Source organism: Dreissena polymorpha, chromosome 11 (assembly GCF_020536995.1).
Source record: "Dreissena polymorpha isolate Duluth1 chromosome 11, UMN_Dpol_1.0, whole genome shotgun sequence".
Classification (NCBI taxonomy): Eukaryota; Metazoa; Mollusca; class Bivalvia; order Myida; family Dreissenidae; genus Dreissena; species Dreissena polymorpha.
Window position 1 is genome coordinate 22,407,777 of NC_068365.1, and position 21,455 is coordinate 22,429,231.

General features: G+C 36.3%; 1 protein-coding gene across 1 annotated transcript in view; it reads right to left on the reverse strand.

Annotated features, from left to right (window-relative positions):
• The window catches only part of LOC127851526 (polycomb protein EED-like), a 58,446-nt gene that overhangs the window by 18,784 nt on the left and 18,207 nt on the right, over positions 1-21,455 (reverse strand). The window contains exons 6-10 of the mRNA XM_052385351.1: positions 19,846-19,927; positions 18,646-18,737; positions 16,241-16,374; positions 13,983-14,088; positions 10,441-10,593 (exon numbers count right to left, since the gene is read on the reverse strand). Coding sequence (XP_052241311.1) covers positions 10,441-10,593; positions 13,983-14,088; positions 16,241-16,374; positions 18,646-18,737; positions 19,846-19,927 — 567 coding nt within the window. The remainder of the gene's footprint in view (positions 1-10,440; positions 10,594-13,982; positions 14,089-16,240; positions 16,375-18,645; positions 18,738-19,845; positions 19,928-21,455) is intronic.

A 21,455-nucleotide genomic window follows, 5' to 3' on the forward strand; every position in this document is an offset into this window, starting at 1 on the left:
ATAATGTTCATTAAAATTTCTTAGAGCGCATTCAATTCATGCCATTATATAAAAATGTGTAAATTAATATAAACTTCAAGAGTTGCAGTCCAAAGCATAACAAATTGTAGACAAAGTCTCCTTTTTTGCACCTTATCCCCACCAGCACACAGCCCCTAATAACTGTATCATGATACTTGTACCAAATGAGTACCAATTATTAACCAGCACACACACCCTATCCAAGCCACAAACAAAATGGTACTGCATACCCACAAATTAATGACCCCTGATAACTCATTAAGAATGCCTCACCCTGAAAATCAGCCCAATTTATATTCATAATCAAGTGTTTATCTTGACTGACAATTAGCAGCAGTGGGGTCTTGTTTCAAGCCTCTTCCCTTTGATATGTACAAGACACACAACAATGCCCTGGTGGCCAGGTTTAACATGGATTGCTATTTTGCAGTTTTTATATGGTCTGTTTGCTGTCAACATTCTAACTTGATTGGGAATAACATCAAATGTTCAGATATTTTTTTCTATTGATACAAATATAATAAAAAAAGTATCTGTAACTTAAGTAGAATGTTGATCCCACAAATATATGAATGAATGAATGAACTTATGAGTAAATAATCAAATAATAAATATTCATAAGAAAAACTGTTCACTTGATCAAAAAGAATTCATATGACTTGTGACTGTTTTGGAAAGTGATGTATCATCCTACATTTGTAGCTGCAATATGCCAAAAGTCTTCCACACAACGCAACATGCATTGCACACATTTTATATTAATAATATGAGTTGTGTTCTGAGGAAACTGGGCATAATGAAATGGGTAAAGTGTCATCCCAGATTAGCCTGTGCAGTTCAGACAATTCCGCTTTTATGGTATTTTTCTTTAAAAAAAAGTATCTTTTACACAAAAATCCAGTTAAGGCAGAAAGTGTTGTCCCTGATTAGCCTGTGCGGACTTCACAGGCTAATCTGGGATGACACTTTACGCACATGCATTATGCCAAGTTTTCTCAGAACCGGACTCATATATGTAGGCCCCTAAATAAATCTTATAAGAAATGTCATCATTATGCTATAAATACACATGAATATCACATGTTTAGTTTAAGCAATCTGTACTTTATACAAAAGAGCACGAGTAATACATTTTTATTCTGATTTATTAAGAGTGTGTGGTAATGGTTGTATCTTTTTTAATAGTTGGAAACCATTTGACAACACATAAGGAGGATTTGAACACTTGTAAGGTAATATCAATATATGGTACATTTAATAGGAAATCCTTGCCAGCTTGACCCTGCTACATTTTGCAAACCTATGAGCATCACTCTGGGAAAATGGGGCTTAATGCATTGCTTAACTCTCTCCGTGCGGGAACCGAATTTTGAAGGCCTTTGCAAACAGTTTGGATCCAGATGAGACGCCACAGAACGTGGCGTCTCATCAGGCTCCAAACTGTTTGCTATTCTGATAGTATTCTTTGAAAAAAGTTGAAGAAAATGCTAATTTCAGAAATTTAGCAGACCGCATTTTAGCAGACGACAAATTTCCCAGCATGCAAAGGGCTAAAGAGTCTGCACAGGCTTATCAGGGACAACACTTTCCGTCTAAACTATATATTAACCAAAAAGAGACTTACTTCCCAGGGCTCTCTCTGGATTAAACTTTTTGCCATTTTCATTTTTTTTGGCCACTTTGAAAAAAATCATAGTCTTCAATGCGTAAACAATCAAACTATGTAGTGTGTAGCTGTTTACCAACAAATACAATGCAAACATAAGGAAAGTTATGTAATCCATATTTATTTATAGTATGACAATATACAAATGGTAGCAAAAAACATAAATACTACATATATGCTCTTATATTTCCAATTTGTGTTGTAATTGTGTCATTTGCCAAAACATGTGTATCAACTCTTGCATAATTATCAAATACACTTTTTTCTCTTAAAAATCCACACATGAAAAAACTAACTAAACCTTAATATGAAGGTCACACAGGTACACACACACCAAAAATCAGGTACATATTTGAAAGCATTTCGCCAAAAAAAATATGGAAAAGTATTTTATTTTAGAGAATAAATATTTAGGTCCAGAGCCCTTAACTTTGGCAAAAATCAATGGACTGGAACAAAACTCAAGCTTGATCTGACACTCATGCAGGCAGACTCACATACCAAAAATCAGGTAAATATATCAAAGAGTGCCGCACAGATGGAAAGACGGACAAACAGTTCGACTAAATATGCCACCCTACTGGGGGCATATAAAAATAATTCAGGGTAATATTGACGATGAATGTGTTTAAGAATTTCATAAACACAAAAGTATGCAATGTGAAGTGTACATTGAACTATGGGACAGTGGTTTTCCCATGAAACATGCCAATGTGAAGTGTACATTGAACTATGGGACAGTGGTTTTCCAATGAAACATGCCAATGTGAAGTGTACATTGAACTATGGGACAGTGGTTTTCCAATGAAACAAGCCAATGTGAAGTGTACATTGAACTATGGGACAGGGGTTTTCCAATGAAACATGCCAATGTGAAGTGTGCAATGAACTATGGGACAGTGGTTTTCCAATGAAACATGCCAATGTATAGTGTACAATGAACTATGGGACAGTAGTTTTCCAATGAAACATGCCAATGTGAAGTGTGCATTGAACTATGGGACAGTGGTTTTCCAATGAAACATGCCAATGTGAAGTGTACATTGAACTATGGGACAGTGGTTTTCCAATGAAACATGCCAATGTGAAGTGTACATTGAACTATGGGACAGTGGTTTTCCAATGAAACATGCCAATGTGAAGTGTACATTGAACTATGGGACAGTGGTTTTCCAATGAAACATGCCAATGTGAAGTGTACATTGAACTATGGGACAGGATTTTTCAAATGAAACATGCCAATGTGAAGTGTACATTGAACTATGGGACAGGGGTTTTCCAATGAAACATGCCAATGTGAAGTGTACATTGAACTATGGGACAGGGGTTTTCCAATAAAACATGCCAATGTGAAGTGTATATTGAACTATGGGACAGGGGTTTTCCAGTAAAACATGCCAATGTGAAGTGTATATTGAACTATGGGACAGGGGTATGCAATGTGAAGTGTATATTGAACTATGGGACAGGGGTTTTCCAATGAAACATGCCCATGTGAAGTGTACATTAAACTATGGGACAGGGGTTTTCCAATGAAACATGCCAATGTGAACGGCTTATTGAACTATGGGACATGGGTTTTCCAATGAAACATGCCAATGTGAAGTGTACATTGAACTATGGGACAGGGGTTTTCCAATGAAACATGCCAATGTGAAGTGTACATTGAACTATGGGACAGGGGTGTGCAATGTGAAGTGTACATTGAACTATGGGACAGGGGTATGCAATGTGAAGTGTACATTGAACTATGGGACAGGGGTATGCAATGTGAAGTGTACATTGAACTATGGAACAGTGGTTTTCCAATGAAACATGCCAATGTGAAGTGTACATTGAACTATGGGACAGTGGTTTTCCAATGAAACATGCCAATGTGAAGTGTACATTGAACTATGGGACAGTGGTTTTCCATGCAAACACAATAATTGACATGTCAGCTATTAATTAATGGACTTAATCAAGGTTCATTGACTAGTGTAGATAAATTAATTAGGCTAATGAATTTGCATGACCAACACCCAGTTCACCAGATACTTGTCTACAGATAAAGATAGCAGTGAGAAGATATCCCAGATTTGTCTGAAATATGTTAAACAAAGCTTACACCAATAGACATAATCAGATTCTTTCCATATATGTATATTCAGGTTAACTCAATTTTCATTAAGAATGTACAGTATACTTTTTATACTTAACAGAACAATACATTTTAAACTGTTATATTTAAAAACTACAACTTATGTTCAATATTAATTCTGATTTCAGAAAACATATTGTTTTCTGAAATTCTGAAAGAAAAATTATATAATAGACATCATTGGATTCTTCCTATAGTTTGGTGGTGTTCAATATTTATTCATCATGTCTGCATTTGTCTACTTAACAGTACAATACATTTTCAGACTTAAAAAAATCTATTTTCAATATTAATTATAACTTCTGAACATATTTTGTTTGCTAAAATACAGGAAGACATTCAATGTTAAACAAGGTTTATTTAAATAGATTTTAATGGATCAATTACTTGTATATAAAGTGTATAGACAGGTTGATGCTTTGCCTTAAATAAGTTCCTCAAAAATGGCTGAATGACACTTCAATTCAAACGTAAATCATATATCCAACAGTTAAACATGTACTTGTAAGGCAAGTTTGGTAATTTTATTTCGTAAATAAGACTAAATACGGTAGTTTACTGAGATGGTACTTCCGCCGCATATGCGCATCAGTGTGCTTACCGCATGCTTTGAAAATAGTTGACACGCAAACAAACGTGGTTCGTTTTTCTTGTTTTTACCACAGTGCGTGATTTTTATGATTGAGTACACAAAGTGAACTCTCTTTCATTCTGAACACTTTAGTGTTTAAAAACTCGTGAATTCGCAACGTAGTTGTGTTGTTTCATTATTGTTCTTTCGCCGAGTACACGTGGTGGACTCGTAACAATGGCGGACGTGGAAGAGCCGAAGTCTCCATCAAACGAGAAGAAAGTGAGCAAGGGCAAAGCCCCAGCTGTAAAAAGGACACTCGCCGATGTTCCTAAAGTAAACACGGCGGAATCGGTCAATAAACCCGTCAATAATGACCTGAACAATGACCTTGTTATGGAATGTCTAAAGAGCATTCAAGAAACTCAATTGTCGATGGTTCAGCGAATAATGGCCATCAAACAGGGACAGGCAAGCTTCTTCGAAGAAGGCGACTATTATGAGTATGATGAGGAGGACCCTGGCCCCTTAAAAATATTAAAGCCAGAGAATGAGGGCAATACTGACCCTTGTGCAGAAAACTGTTCTGTCTTGAGCCGTTTTTCCTCACTCGCAAGTAAATTCAAAATGGCAGATATTTGCGGTGAAGATGTAGACCCAGTCTTGGCTGCGGGTATAAATGAACTTTACAGTAAAGGCATGGAGGAGGAACTTTACGAAAAAATGGTTAAGGACGAAAATTGTCCCAGACCTGGGAAATGTGAGGGGCTCTGCACAGCCAAAATGAACAAACTTGTCTGGGATGTTATGTCCCAGCAGAGCAGGTCTCTAGATAGGAAAATGCAGATGATCTCTACCTCTGTTTACCTTTTACTAAACAATTTTTTTTAGCTTTATTGAGATTCCGTTTCTTCTGAGTCAATTACTGGAACAAATTTAAAGCCAGTGAAAACATGCCGCAAGAGCATAATGTGGGGTGGGGTAATTTATTAGATGATGTTAAAAAAATAAATAGGGGATGGGAGGTTTGGGGGGTAGGGGGGGGGGTAGGGGGGGGGGAGAGAGGGGGTATAATGTGGGTCGTGGTAATTTATTAGATGATGTTTAACACAAAAAAAAATTGTTTTTTTTGGGGGGGGGGGAGGTTGGGGGGATTCTGGGTAGGGGCGTGATGTATTGTTTGGGTGGAATCCATCGTGGTATTCAGGTAAGTGTTGTTTTGTCAAAATAATAATAAAATGGATCATAAATAAAGAAGTTATGGCAATTTAAGCAAAAAGTTCAATTATCTAAGTATAAATGGGGCCATAATTATGTCAAAATACTTGATACAGTGGTCTGCTCTTGTTTATAGGTTGGGGTCATGTTGGTAAACAAGTATGCAAAGTATAAAAGCAATATGTCAAAGGATATAGGAAATATTTGGGGTAGTACGCAAAGTTTAACATAGATTTATCAATAATATGCATATTCTAAGTATACAAGGGGCAATAATTCTGTCAAAATGCTTGATACAGTTGTATGCTCTTGTTTATAGGTTGGGGTCATGATGGTTAACAAGTATGCAAAATATGAAAGCAATATGTCAAGGCACATTGAAAATATTTGGGGTAGTAGGCAAACTTTAACATTTGCTGCAAATTCTATGTGGAAAAGGGGCCATAATTATGACAAAATGCTTGATAGAGTTGTCTGCTCTCGTGTATAGGTTGGGGTCATGTTGGTAAACAAGTATGCGAAATATAAAAGCAATATGTCAAGGGATATAGGAAATATTTGGGGTAGTAGGCAAAGTTTAACATAGCTTTATCAATAATATGCATAATCTTAGTATAAAAGGGGCAATAATTCTGTCAAAATGCTTGATACAGTTGTATGCTCTTGTTTATAGGTTGGGGTCATGATGGTTAACAAGTCAAGTCAAGGGACATTGAAAATATTTGGGGTAGTACGCAAACTTTAACATTTGCTGCATATTCAAAGTGGAAAAGGGGCCATAATTATGACAAAATGCTTGATAGATTTGTTTGCTCTTGTTTATAGGTTGGGGTCATGTTGGTAAACAAGTATGCAAAATATGAAAGCAATATGTCAAGGGACAATGAAAGTAATTGGGGTAGTACAAAAACTTTAACATTTGCACGCTAACGGCTCAGCACGGAACGCAAACACCTGGGTGAGTAGTATAGCTCCACTATACATATTTCATATATAATTGTCGAGCTAACAAAATAATTGTCAACAACTTTTTGAGCCAATGGGAACCCTCTGTCCCCAGCTATTTTCTTTTTCAACATTGTATGTCTACATTTGTTGTTAGTTTTAGTTTAAATTGCATAATGAATGATAACTAATAGAGAAGATATATAATGTCTAATTTGACCTTCAAACTAAAGACATGATGTTGACCTTTGAGCAACTAGAGATATGTGTCTTTTAGGCAACAATGTCTCCATATCGTGAACATTTCAATTTTGTTGCAAGTTATTATTCCTGATTTGTCATAAGTGACAGGCTGGTAAAGGTATAATGTGCCCTTAGTTTGACCTTAACAGTTAGACCTTAGAGCTGGGATCATGGGTCTTTCGAGCACCAATGTCTAAACCTGGTAAACATTTGTGAAAAGTTCTTATAAAATTGCATTATGAATAATCAGGGGTGTGACTGAGGACTTGTCAGAGTGGAAGAAAATTTTATGTCAACTGAATTAAGACTACAAGATCGGCACAATAGCTTGATAAACCTCTTGAACAAGAGATGTGTTTGTCAGAAACACAATGCCCCCTACTGCTTTGAATTATTTTTTTTGAACTTTGACCTTGAAGGATGACCTTGACCTTTCACCAATCAAATTATGCAGCTCCATGAGATGCACATGCATGCCAAATATCAAGTTGCCAGCTTCAATATTACAAAAGTTATTGCAAAAGTTTAATCAAGGTTAAAGTTTGTGACAGACAGACAGACAGACTCATACAATGATAGACAGACAGGCAAAAAACAATATACCCCCGATCATTTGATCTGGGCGCATAAAAAGACAAAGATAGTTTAGTTGAAGATTTATTTCTGAAAACCTTAATATCTAACATTCACATACCGGTACCAGTCTTCACGCTAAATATTTTAGTGAAATAGCCCTTTTGGCTCATAAGATGGAATTTTGAATAGCCCGAAGACATGTTCAATAGCCCCAAGAGGTCAATATAAATTGTATGACTTTATTGGCCAGGAACACCAAAATAGTTATTAACAATCAGAAAATCTACTTCATTAGTAAAAACAGATGAATGTGATTACAGTAGTAAAGAGTATTCTATTTCCTTTTGAAATGCATTTTATACAAAATGCACCAGATAATTATGCTGTTTCTTGTAACTTTATTATTACACATGTTCTCATTCAATATGATTTCATTAATCAGTTTGAACGGTGTTTGGTTTTATTTTAAAGCAAATTGAATTATTATCATGTTTAAAAAAATATCCGAAGAACTTGAAAAATACATCAACCTATTAAAATAACAGATTATTATCGTATTATTACTAGGACAATTGCCTGTGAATTTCTGAATTGTCGGCATGTGGCTTCAGAACAAAAGGCCACTGTGTGTGTTAATTGCCCAATCTACCAAGTGACAATGTCTGCTTCTTTAATTTACTCCCGATGTTTTGATAAGCATGTGCCAACCGTGAAAAGTATTGTACATTCGTAAACAGATTATAAGTAGCAAAGTACTGTAGGTCAGGTAGCAGAACAAGCTTACAAAATAAGCGAAAGCACTACAATTATTAATAATTAGTTGAAAAAACGTCTTTTAATACGCAAGAATAATTGATTAAAGCACATGGAAATCTAACTGTAATAAGGATCAATTTGTTTTTAACCCAATGCGTACAATATCCCTTACAGACTCTTTTATTTTTATTGAAAAATTACTTCGTCCATTTTTCATGAATTATAAATACATTTTCGGAAAACGCTTCTAAAATTAAATACGCTTCTAGATTGGTCATTATTTTAAAACATTACGAAGTGCCCGATGCGCTAACATCCCAGAACATGATCTACACATGTTCCGTTTGAATAACTCCAGCTCGATTGGGCGTAAATTGTATCATTACTTTAAATAGCAACATACTCGGATGTTTACACGACAGTTTAGAAAAATGGCGGCCGCATGTGTTCATGCAATTCTTTAACACGTATAACGTCATTTTAGGCATTGAAATAGCGAATTTAATCATACCTCTTAAAAACGCTTATAAATCAGGTTATTGATATGATAGTAGTTTCAGTTTTCAGTTTGTTTACAATTTTACGCTCAAATATTTAATCGACCGGTCGGGCTATTTTATAAGCATTTAGGATCGACCGACCGGCCCAAGAATCGACTCGGGCTTCGGGCTTATAGGCTAATTCGAAGACTGCGGTACTAACAATGCAGTTGAGCAGTGAATTAGATAACCTTCGCTTTTTGTTTCACGACTACTGTGATCTATGCTGGTAAACAAATTACTTTCGTAATATGGTAAGCACTTTTTAAGTGTTCAAGTAACGCAAATTACTCAGCAGTTTGTGGTTAGTGATATTTTTGAAATGGATATTGGAAGACAAATCAAACTAAAGCTTTGTCACAGACGTGACGAATACCCCCACATGCCTCATTGACACATAATATTTTGCATGTCGTCTTCACAAAAAACAGCGGACACCATGCTCAATTTTTAAAACGCACTAAGTGACCCCTTGAACTAGTTTTTGACCCAGAAAGACCCATGTTCTAACTTGGCCTTAAGATCATCTCCATAAAACTTCTGACCAAGTTTGGTGAAGATCGGATGTAAAGTACTTGAATTAGAGAGCGGACACCATGCTGAATGTTAAAAAAAGCACTAAGTGATCCCGTGACCTAGTTTTAGGCCTGGAATGGCCCATGTTAAACTTGTCCTAGAGATCATTTAGATAAAACTTGTGACTAAGTTTGGTGAGGATTGGATGAAAACTACTTGAATTAGAGAGCGGACAACATGGTGAGGTTTAAAACGCACTAAGATACCCCGTGACCTAGTTTTGACCCATATTCAAACTTGACCTAGATATCATCTAGATACAACTTCTGACCAAGTTTGGTGAAGATTGGATGAAAACTACTTGAACAAGACTATTGTCAAGCAATATAAGTCCCCTACCGGCTCCACCATTGTCAGAAATTCCACCATTTTCAGAATATTTTTTATATATTTGTTGCCATAGCAACCAAAATTTTTGACGTAGGAACAAAATGAAATGACGTGCATAATGCCCATATTGACATCTATCCATGTTCCAAGTTTCATGAAAAAAGATTAAGAACTTTTAAAGTTATCGCAGGATCCAGAAAAGTGTGACGGACTGACTGACTGACTGACTGACTGACTGACTGACTGACTGACAGACAGACAGACTGACAGACAGACGGAGTGCAAACCATAAGTCCCCTCCGGTGAAACCAGTAGGGGACTAATTAGAGAGCGGACAACATTGTAATGTTTAAAAAGCACTAAGTGACCCCGTGACCTTGTTTTTGACCCGGCATGACCCATATTCAAACTTGCCCTAGACATTATCAAGATACAACTTCTGACCAATTTTGGTGAAGATTTGATAAAAACTACTTGAATTAGAGAGCGGACACCATGCTCAATGTGTAAAACGTACTAAGTGTCCTGTGACCTAGTTTTTGATCGAACTTGGCCTTCAGATCATCTAGATAAAACTTCTGACCAAGTTTGGGTAGGGGTTTTAAGATTGGATTTATAAGCCGCTTATGAAATACATCACATAATCGGTCTCACCAACTTAGCCCACTTTTTTTTTAGGAATTAACATGATTGACAGAAATTGCCCATTGTTGAATCTAATCCTCGGATCCATGAAAAAATGACACTCTTGATGACATAATTACAGTCCAGAAAATCTTGGACACATAACAGCATACTGCAAATGTGAACACCACATCAAGCCAACTGTACCTAAATGGACAAAACTCAAACTACCAACCTTTTGTTGAGCGTCAAGTGAGAAGCGCATGTACCAGATGTCACAGTCCCTGTAGTCAAAGCGATGTAGCATGCTCACCCTCCCTTCCTTCACACGCCACGACCTCTCCTCCAGGCTCCCTGCCTTCCACAGGATGATGCAGTTCTCACACGACTGTAAGGGGGAAGGAAATTGTGTTGAATGTTAATAAACTGCACTCTGGCAAAAGGGGGCTTAATGCATGTGCATAATAAAGTGTAGTCTAAGAGAAGCCTTTGTAGACTGGATTTGTGTTAAGAAGAAACTTACTTTTTTTTTTTCTCCATAATAGCCATGTCATACCTGATCAGCCTGTGGCCACTGCGCAGGCTAATATTGGAAACGCATTAGGCCCCCTATTCCCAGAGCCCAGCTCGTAAGTCACATCCCTTGATTAAAAATATGCTTAAGTCTCAAGTTTTCAGCTTTGACCAAAAGAAACTAGAGCTTTTTCACAATTGTACATAAATTGACCCGGCACAACTTTGTCACATTCACAGGCATAGCAGCCATGTTCAGGGTCACATAACTCGGGAATCTATGTAGCACTGCAGATGTTATTAATGTCAGGCTCTTTTTCACCTCATCATGTGTCAAGTTTCAATTCAATCACAAGAGAAGCGTGGAGGTAGTTTACTTCACAAACTTAGAACAGTATTTGCTTCTGTCATAAAAAATATCTAAATTTACGTGCACAGAACTCAGGAAGGTGAAGATCAATGGGCGTAAAAATTTTGTCTTGGACATTTACTCTTAATGGTTATGACAAATTTCAAGTTTAAATTCAAGCGCTTGAAAAATGTGGAAGTAGTTTGCTCCTCAAACATTTTATTCAAACTGACTAACAAACAGAAAAACCTATTGACCAACAGCCTTTCTCCACTAAACACTCTATCAAACTTAAATTGTTTTTTTTTTATAACCCTGAACTACTGAAGAAAGAGTTAAGATACTTTTACACTGCCTTTCCACTCAAAGATGTTATCATTATAATTATGGAGTTTCATTTTAATCCATTTAATGCATTTCTTGGTATGCTTTGAATATGCAGTCCAAATTGGCTGTCCAGCTAATGCAGTGGTTGGTACACTCCCTTCTCACCTAGGTGATCTGGGTTCAAGTCCCATTCCCGGCAGCATGTGAGTTTGGTCTGTGTTCACCATACAGGACAAGTGGGGGTTTCCCTTGAGTACTCCAGCTTCCCCCACAACACAAAACCACACCAAAGTTGAATTTTTATTCAGTTTCCACGAAATAGCTGAAAATTGCAGCTATAATTCAAAATTCGTCCTACCTTTCGTGAGTCTAGTAAATTAATTAGGTACAAGTGCTGGGGCACACTTCGGGGCCACACACAATGTAGCCTCTGGCTCAGAAATGACCTCATAAACTTAGAAATACACATTCCAATCTAAGCAATAGTTCTTGAGTAACCGGTAAACACACGTAGCCGATCGACTGGCGGACAGACATGTAATGTGATTACTTTATGCCTCGCTCTGAGGGCATAAAACTAAGTATAACATTGACCTTATAAGTCAAAGCACAGGTGTTACGTGCAATGTGTAGTCTTAACAGGACGAGGCATGTTACTTATCCCTTAACCACTTAGAAACTTATTTTGATACATTTGTAGTCCCTTAGAAAGTTAAATATATATTTTTCTTACTAGATCCAAGTTTTAAAGGTTTCAGTTTCAACCCTTAGATACTGATGAGCAACAAAAAGCATAAAACCTGAACCCTTCTGGTTTTATGCTGTTTGCACATAGCCATTTTTACTTTGCCCCTGAGCGGGAAAGGGTTAAACAATTAAACAATGGAAAACAGTCTTTTAGACCTCCATTACGCACATGTTTGTAGTACAGTAGATTTAGCTTAATTGAATAGCCCATTTGTCACGTCCGAATATTCAATTATCCGGAGTATTCAATTATACGGAGTCCGTTATATTTCCAATGTTATCACTAAACAGGTGTAATCCTCCTGGAAATTGTGCTTTTCATGCATAATCAAAACATCGTTTCGCCACATAAAGCGTTTAAAAAAAGTTAATATTGGAATTAAATATTGAATTAATTATAAATATTATATAAATGTTTTGTTGAATGCCCATATGAGAATACAAATTTTGTAATCCAAAACACACTTTCTAGCTTTAAATAAAACGTCCACATGTATTTCCTTTGCCCCCAACAAAAAGCTAGCGAAAACTATGCAGCAATGTACAATGTCACGCCATACGGTGCGTGTAATGATTTTTCCCATTTTCATTTTATTGCTTACCCAACACTTACGCTAGCAACATCTATTGCTCATGTATTGTCCTGGCAAAAAGCGCGCAAAAATTAGCGTGGGTGTATATACACTGTCAAAGGAAAACTTTGTAGGGAGGAGAATGCTGTATCTTTGACGTGACGCTCTTTCAGGTAGTTTAGTATTGAAACAGATAATGTACTGTGTACTGATTTACCGGAAAATCTGGTCAATACTGGATTTAATTTTGGTTATTGTGAAAGCATGATCAGCAGTGTTCAGACTGCGATGTTTTGACAAATGTGCGCGTTTTTTATTGTTTGACATCATGTTTAGATATGATTTACTGTGACGCAGTTGTGTAGGTTTATAAACAAGAACTGAGAATATAGTGTAACATTCCATCAACTATTGCAAACTGTCGAGCAAGACACGTCAACAGTTTGTTTCTAAACAGCAACACACTCTTTAATTGTTTCTAAGCGACAACAAACTGTTGAAGTGTGTTACTCGTCAGTTTGCATTCAAAATTTTGCAACTGACTTCATACCGGAGACTCCAGTGTTTGCATTGTACTTGCTTGCTTACTACACCTGTTAGTCACGTGACGCTTGACAGACTCTGCATACATGCATGGTGTGAAATGAAAACAAAGGCAGTCGATTGAGCGTGTCTGTTAAAATCGTCATTACCATGCGTATCCTTGGAGATTTGTGACATTCTTTGCTGGATTATAGTGTGGATTATAGTGTGCAAAAGAAAATTGGCTATTCAATTAACCAAAATACGCCATATTTGCTATCAGAATATGTGGAGTTTTTTCAACGGGAAGAAATGCAAATGGTTTGGTGTTTTCAATTTCTATTCAATTAACCGAATTATTCGATTATCCGATATTCAATTAAGTGGAATCTACTGTATTGAATTTTAAATTTTAAGCTTAAATTCAAACTGTCCGATAAATGAGTTACTCTGTACATAAAATGAAAGGCATTTTGAGCAAACTGGGCATAATGCATGAGCATAAAATGTTGTCTCAGATTAGCCTGTGCCATCTGCACAAGCTAATCAGGAAAGAGACTTTCTGGCTAAACTTGATTTTTTTTTTAAGAAGAGATTTCTTTTAAACAAAACAATTCTATAGGCGGAGAAAGTGCACAGGCTAATCTGGGACAAGACTTAATGCTCACGCATTAAGTACATTTTTCACAGAAAGCCGCTCAAATAATGCTAATATACCTTGGACAGCACAAAATAATGCTACTATACCTTGGACAGAACAAAATCCCCCAGCCATCTTACACAGTCTACATAGTTCCTGTGGATATCTCGTGTAGAGAAGTCTGGAAAGTTCTCACCGTATGTTGGAAATGGCCTGAAACAGAAGCATCATGATATGGTTCAAATCAACAGCTACATATATGAGTATTTGGCTATTTTGCAACAGATTTTTGTGACTAACAAGAGCTGTCTCCATAGGATGACATATGCCCCCTATAATCGCTTTGATAGAAGCATTTTTCGAAACCTAAACGCCCATTTCGAAACCTAAACGCGGACCCAAAGTTCAAGGTGAAGGTCAAAGGGGTCCAAATTTGTGTGCGTATGAAAAGGCCTTGTCCATATACACATGCATACCAAATATGAAGGTAACATCTGAAGAGACATAGAAGTTATGAGCATTTTTCAAAACCTAAACGCAAAGTGTGACGGACAGTGCGATCACTATATGCCCTCCTTCTTGGGCATAAAAAATGCCCTCCTTTGGGGCATAAAAATAAGCAGTAACAAGAGTGTAAACTTGTCATAAAATACTTAATTGATCTGTGAAGGAAATATTGATGTACTGTATTAATGATCACACTGAAAATAATGGAGACTACAAGAAACAGTTCAATTCTATGAACCCTGGGCTCCAATATTTAACATATTAATATGTCAAGGCAATAACTCCATCCAAACTAAAGTTATTTTTATCTGATTCAATTTTTCTATTTCAATACACAAGAGATACCTTGACCTACATCCAACTGGCCCATATACAATGCCAAGCTAGCTCTACATGTAAGCTAATTCAGAGCCTTTTTTCTTGATTTGGGGAAGGGCCTTCCATTTTGGGGGAAACATTATCCACAACACTGAAAAAGGTGAGGAAATTTCCCAAAATAAGCTTGAAATTTGCACAAAATTGAATCATTTTAAAGATATTCTCTTAGGGGAAGGGGCCTATGTAAGGCCCTTGCTGAAGAAGGAAAAAAAAGCCTTGTACGAACACACAAAATTTAATTGTGCAAAACCTCAATATAACTCGAGGTACAGAGCAGAAACAGTTTATATATATATATTTTTAATCACAGTGACTTTAACCAGCCTAGCTCCATATGATATCCCAAGCTAGTTTAAGTTAAGTTAATACAAAACCCATCCCAATCCAAACTGGAGTTATTCTGATCTGGATGGTCATCAAACCAGGACTAGATGTTATGCCTATAAACATTGTCACAATATTTGAGGATGATACAATGAAAACAAGGGCTGTTTGTAAAACATGCATGTCCCCCATATGGGCTGTCAGTTGTAGTGGCAGCCATTGTGTGAATACGGTTTTTGTCACTGTGACCTTGACCTTTGACCTAGTAACCTGAAAATCAATAGGGGTCATCTGCCAGTGATGATCAATGTACCTATGAAGTGTCATGATCCTAGGCCTAATTATTCTTTAGTTTTCATCAGGAAACCATTTTACTGTTTGAGTCACTGTGATCTTGACCTTTGACCTAGTGACCTGAAAATTAATAGGGGTCATCTGCCAGTCATGATCAATGAACCTATGAAGTTTCATGATCCTAGGCGTAAGCATTTTTGAGTTATCATCCGGAAACCATTTTACTATTTCGAGTCATTGTGACCTTGACCTTTGACCTAGTGACCTGAAAATCAATAGGGGTCATCTGCCAGTCATTATCAATGTACCTATGAAGTTTCATGATCCTAGGCGTAAGCATTCTTGAGTTATCATCCGGAAACCATTTTACTTTTTTGAGTCACTGTGACCTTGACCTTTGACCTAGTGACCTGAAAATCAATAGGGGTCATCTGCCAGTCATGATCAATCTACGTATGAAGTTTCATGATCCTAGGCCTAAGTGTTCTTGAGTTATCATTCGGAAACCATTTTACTATTTCGAGTCACTGTGACCTTAACCTTTGACCTAGTGACCTGAAAATCAATAGGGGTCATCTGCCAGTCATGATCAATGTACCTTTGAAGTTTCATGATCCTAGGCCTAAGTGTTCTTGAGTTATCATCCGGAAACCATCTGGTGGACGGACGGACTGACCGACCGACGGACCGACATCAGCAAAACAATATACCCCCTCTTCTTCGAAGGGGGGCATAAATATTTGAGCTAAGAGTCTTCATAAAATTTAGGGCATGAAATTTAACAGCAGTGTTGATCAAATGCAACTTCTAAAAGTACAGGTTAGAAAAGTTTATTTTTAGTGAATGTACAAACATAGCTTACGCTTTCTCTTTGATGGCATTGTATGTGTAGGAGTCCCTGATAGCCTGCTGTATGACATCTGTATCCACGCGCCACATCCTCAGAGAGTGGTCCATGCCGCACGAGATCAGCTTCCTGCCATCAATGTTGAAATCCTGCAGACAACAAAAGAGACTTGAAGACGAGCAAAACCAGTAGTGATATGCTGCCCTAGGCTGTTTTCCCCTAACAATGACCCCATACTTGGCATAAATAAGTAATCAGCCGCACTCCCCAGTTTATAACAGCAAACAAAACCTAGATGACTTGCATATAAACAGGGATTTCAATAGCTTTTGAAAATCAGGAGTCAAATGACCCTGTGCTTGAAATTTGAAGCAGTCAGAAAATATGGAGGAGTCAAAAGTGACAAAATTGCAAAATGCTTGCATCAAAAAGCAGGATTCTGCTTTAACCCTTTGCATGCTGGGTAATTTGTCTTCTGCTAAAATGTCGTCTGCTGAATTTCTAAAATTAGCATTTTCTTCGAATTTTTTCAAAGAATACTATCAGAATAGCAGTCTGTGGCGTCTCATCTGGATCCAAACTGTTTGCAAAGGCCTTTAAAATTCGGCTCCAGCGCTTTAAGGGTTAATTTAAATTTCTTTCGAAATACACATTATTTGAAAGGATGTCAGTGATTTCATTCAGTTTTAAAGTAGGCATATGATTTACATAAGTGTGAGAGGATTTAATTTTCACTAAAGCCTCAAACAGTAGCTGGGGTTATTTAATACTTTGACAAAATATTAGGGTGATTTTAACAATTATTTATTATGAAATGTACAGTATACTAATAAGTTACTATATAATTACTCATTGTATACCAATATCAAACTTGCAATCGTAGTAGAGTGTCGTAACCAATTGATGAAGTAAATGCATGTAATGATGACATTTTGTTATATTTTGTAACGTTACTTTGCAGTTTTTTTTAAATATTTTCTTTTCTAAACAAATTGTCCATTTGAATACATTAACACTCTGTTGGACTGTTCCAAACTAATAGACTGTTCCAAACTGTTTGAGTGTTCCTATACCAGACATTCTCAAAAAAGCTAGATTGTCGGACGTAACTGACGTTTAAGCGAAAGGTGTGATTGAAAATGCCATGTTGCCGATCCCAATGTCTGGGAAATAATTCAAGCAGAAAAGTTGATTTATTTTATAGAATTTACACCTGAAAAGAAAAAGCAAGCTAAAAAGAAATACAAGCAGAACAATAGGCATCATATTTTTGCTTACATTCATGATTTGTTATTGCTCATGCTCGTCCAACAACTCCTATGGAAGAAAATTTATGTCCACAGTCCTTTTCTGTTATAACGAAAACCCATTTTGCATCTAAGATCTTTGTAATCTGGGAATTGTAGGTTTCTTTCAGATCAAATTAAAGCCGTTTCATTTATTTATATGATATTTTTGGCCCATTTGTTGACCTTTGTATTTTAATTCTGATTTCTGATAATTGCCTTGTGCTTGAAAACTGAGTATGTAGCATTATATAAAATATATCCAACATGTCTTCCATTGTTTTAAGGTACTTAATTGACTCCTAACCACTATTAATGTGTGTTTTGTGTAAATATTAATCATTCGTAAGTCACTATCACACTTAAATATCATTCAGGGCCCTCAATTCATTTTAGGGGAAGCGGGTCGCTACCCATAGCAGTGGGGAATTTTCGCATTCGTTTCCCTTTTTGGGGGATTTTTTACTTACTATCTAATTATTACATTTGTACATGTTTGCACTTTATTCATTGCTTATTTCATAAGTTAGTATTTTTGACAAAGGGGGAATTTTTCCCCCAAAAAGGGAAAAAAAAAAAAAACTTTTCAGGGGGGAATGCGGCCGAATTTCGGCCATGGATTTGACAGATTGAGGGCCCTGTCATTTACTGGAAATGTGTGTTTTGTGTAAATATTAATCATTCATAAGTCACTATCACACTTAAATATCATTTACTGGAAACATTTGTTTTTGTAGTAGCTGCATAACAGTATACATTTCTATCACTTTCCATTGAGAAATTGTATTGTTTCAATCTATTTTGTAAATTTAAATATTTTTTGTTACAATACTGTGTGCAAGTGTTGTGATTTGTAATTACATGTACACTGTATTCATTTTTCAGAGTTGTTGTTTATTTTCATATTCCATTTCATTTTTCCAATTATCATTGTCTGAATCGTTGATTTGATGTTTCCGTGGTATGAGCCTGCATATTAACGAAGTCAACAGAACCGGATGTCCTGTGGACTTGAACTATTTTGGGTATGAGTGGCTAACTGTTGGAATGTGCCAAAGTATTGAACAGGTCCTAACTAGTTGAATGACCAGTTCACACAAACTGATGCACATCAATAGTCAATAGCACACTTACAGCACTGAGTACTTCATCTCTGTGACCGTCCACTCCACCGAATATCACCACGCAGTAGGACATCTTGATGTTCCACAGTCTCATTGTGTTGTCTGCAATGAATATTCAACTGATGTTAGTGGACATTTTATTGCTAGTGCTTTTCTTACTTAATACAGGGCTTTTTTTCCTTCTTAAGCAGTGTCCTTATAAAAGCCCATTCCCTTAAGAAAAAGACCTCTTCCCCAAAGATTTTTTAAAACAATGCAATTTTCCCAAAAATTCAAAATTACTTTGTGAATTTTTCCCCTTTCTCAGTTTTGTCGATGATTCCCAAAAATAGAAGGCCAAGCAATTTCCCGAAATACTGTTAAAGCCCTAGTAAACAGCATTTCTTCTACTACAAACCATCTGTATGTAAAAAGTGGGTCCATTAAACAAAGTAAATCCGATTCCTGAGATAGAGAGTTTATTTTTTCAAAATAGTTACCTTTTCTCCACATACCACAATCTTAACAATAGTATCTATGGAAAAGTATCATTAAACAAAAAATATCCTAACTAATAGAAACTTTAAGAAACTTTTTTAAATAACAGAATTCGCTTGACTCTTCACTGCACTATACTACAAGTACTATAAAATTGGATTTGGATAACTTCCCATAGAAATCATTTTCACAACCATTTACAAACCCAAAGGTAAAAGAACGTTTTCTTCATAATACAAATGAATCCATATTTGTATATCAAGGTATTTTCATATCACGGGTTGTTTTTACTCGAAAAGTGACAATTGCAGATATCTGCAAAAAATCCATGTGCATGTCTTGAATCAAAGGTAAGGAGTGAATGGCGATACAAAAATTACATGACCAATACAAGTTATGCACATGGACTGAAAATCAAACATTAAGTTTATAGTCCTGCGCTCTACCAACTGAGGTAGATGGCCTGTTTGATCATAACTTGAGCCTTGATCTTGGAAAGCAGGCTTAACGCCTACCAGATAGGCCTGTACAGGCAAAACAGGCTAAACAGGGACAACATTTTCAATCTTAGTGGATTTATTTTTTCTTAGGAAGTCTCATTCTTAAAGAAAAACCAGTCTAGATGGTAAGTGTCATAATGCACAGGCTTATCTGAGACGAGTTGTCGACACTTTAGGCACTCATTCATTAAGCCCTGTTTTCCCCGACCAAGGCTCATTCACACTCCACGTACCCCTGGAGACGGACAGCAGCATGTTGTGGTCATTAGGATGGACCTTCAACTCATTGACAGCTGCACCGTGGCCAACGAAATGCTGAAAACATATCAACACTTGGTTACACAACAACACAATATACCACTAACTGAGTGGACTGTAACCTAACCTTCAACTCATTGACAGCAGCACCGTGGCCGATGAAATGCTGAAAACTTGGTTAGGAAACAAGTGTAATATACTATACCAACAATAGAATGCATTGATACCTAACCTTTATTAAATTGACAGCAGCACAGTGACAAATTTAATGCTGGAAACAAATCAATGCAATTGGTTATGAAACACCATATTAAAAGATACAAGAAGCAGAATGGGCTGTAACCTATAACCAGGATTAACTTTAATTCCTGTAGATTCAGCCCAGTCAAATATCGAATGTATGCAATAATTATTTCAAAACTTGAATTTTTTTTTTGCAAATTCATAAGTATGTTGTTCTTGTTTGTTTGTTTGAAAAAAAAATTGTTTTGAGCAAAATACTATTTTGTTAAAAATTGTTACATAAGTGTATATTGTGGAAAGGTAAATAATTGTGTAAAAAATCACTTGGAAACAGTATGTTGGTGAAAACATCTTACATTGACAATGCCTTATACATATATTTCTTTTTTTTTCAAAAAATACAACAAAATGATAGTGTTTTTTTAATGTAATGTCATCTAAACAGATTGTGCAAAGACCAGATAAGATAAATTTTTGAATAAAATAACATGAAAAACATTGAAATACGCATAAATAAAAAAAATGCAGAGTAAACAAATCTTGGTAAAATCAACCTTTTGCATTAAAAGTTTTATGTTAGAGGCACAAGCCAATAGCCTTAATACATAGTTAATAATTTTGTTATGTTTAAGCTGTTTATATTTCCAAAGAAACACTTTAAGGCATGTTGCAAACACAGTCATTGTTAATAAGAGTTAATAAGTGACATAATCAATTTGAGTTTTGAAATCTGCAAGCCATAAGCATATCATAACAAGAGGGCCAAGATGGCCCTAGTTCGCTCACCTGAGAGGAGTCGGTTTATTCAATCTTTACCTAATGTCAAACTTGACCTAGATATTGACCAGACAAACATCCTGGTCAAGTTTCATCATTATTGAAGCAAAACTCTGGCGTAGGGAGTGTTTTTGTTTTTGTCAAATTTGAAATGGTGACCTATATTTTAAGTTGACCCCTCTTACCAAACATCAAACTTTGCTTACAAGGATTTTGTATAATATAATGAAAATTTGGACAATCTAAGGGCAATAATTATGGCATTAATTATGTGATTTTGCTCATCATCAAACTTGACTGAGATCTTTCAGCAACTTTGATAAAGAATGCTTGAGAAATGTGAATGCTAGAGTGTTTACAAACCAAAAGCAGGCGGACGGACAGCGGACAAGGACCAATCCTAAAACCTCACCTGAGCAATCAGGTGAGCTAAAAAGTGTGTTTCACCGATCTGAGCCATTTTCCAACTTGTCCAAGAAATCAATAAAACCAATGTATTGACTAAGTTTAACGATGATTAGGCAAAATATGTGACTTCTATAGTGTTCGATCACACGGTTTCTCT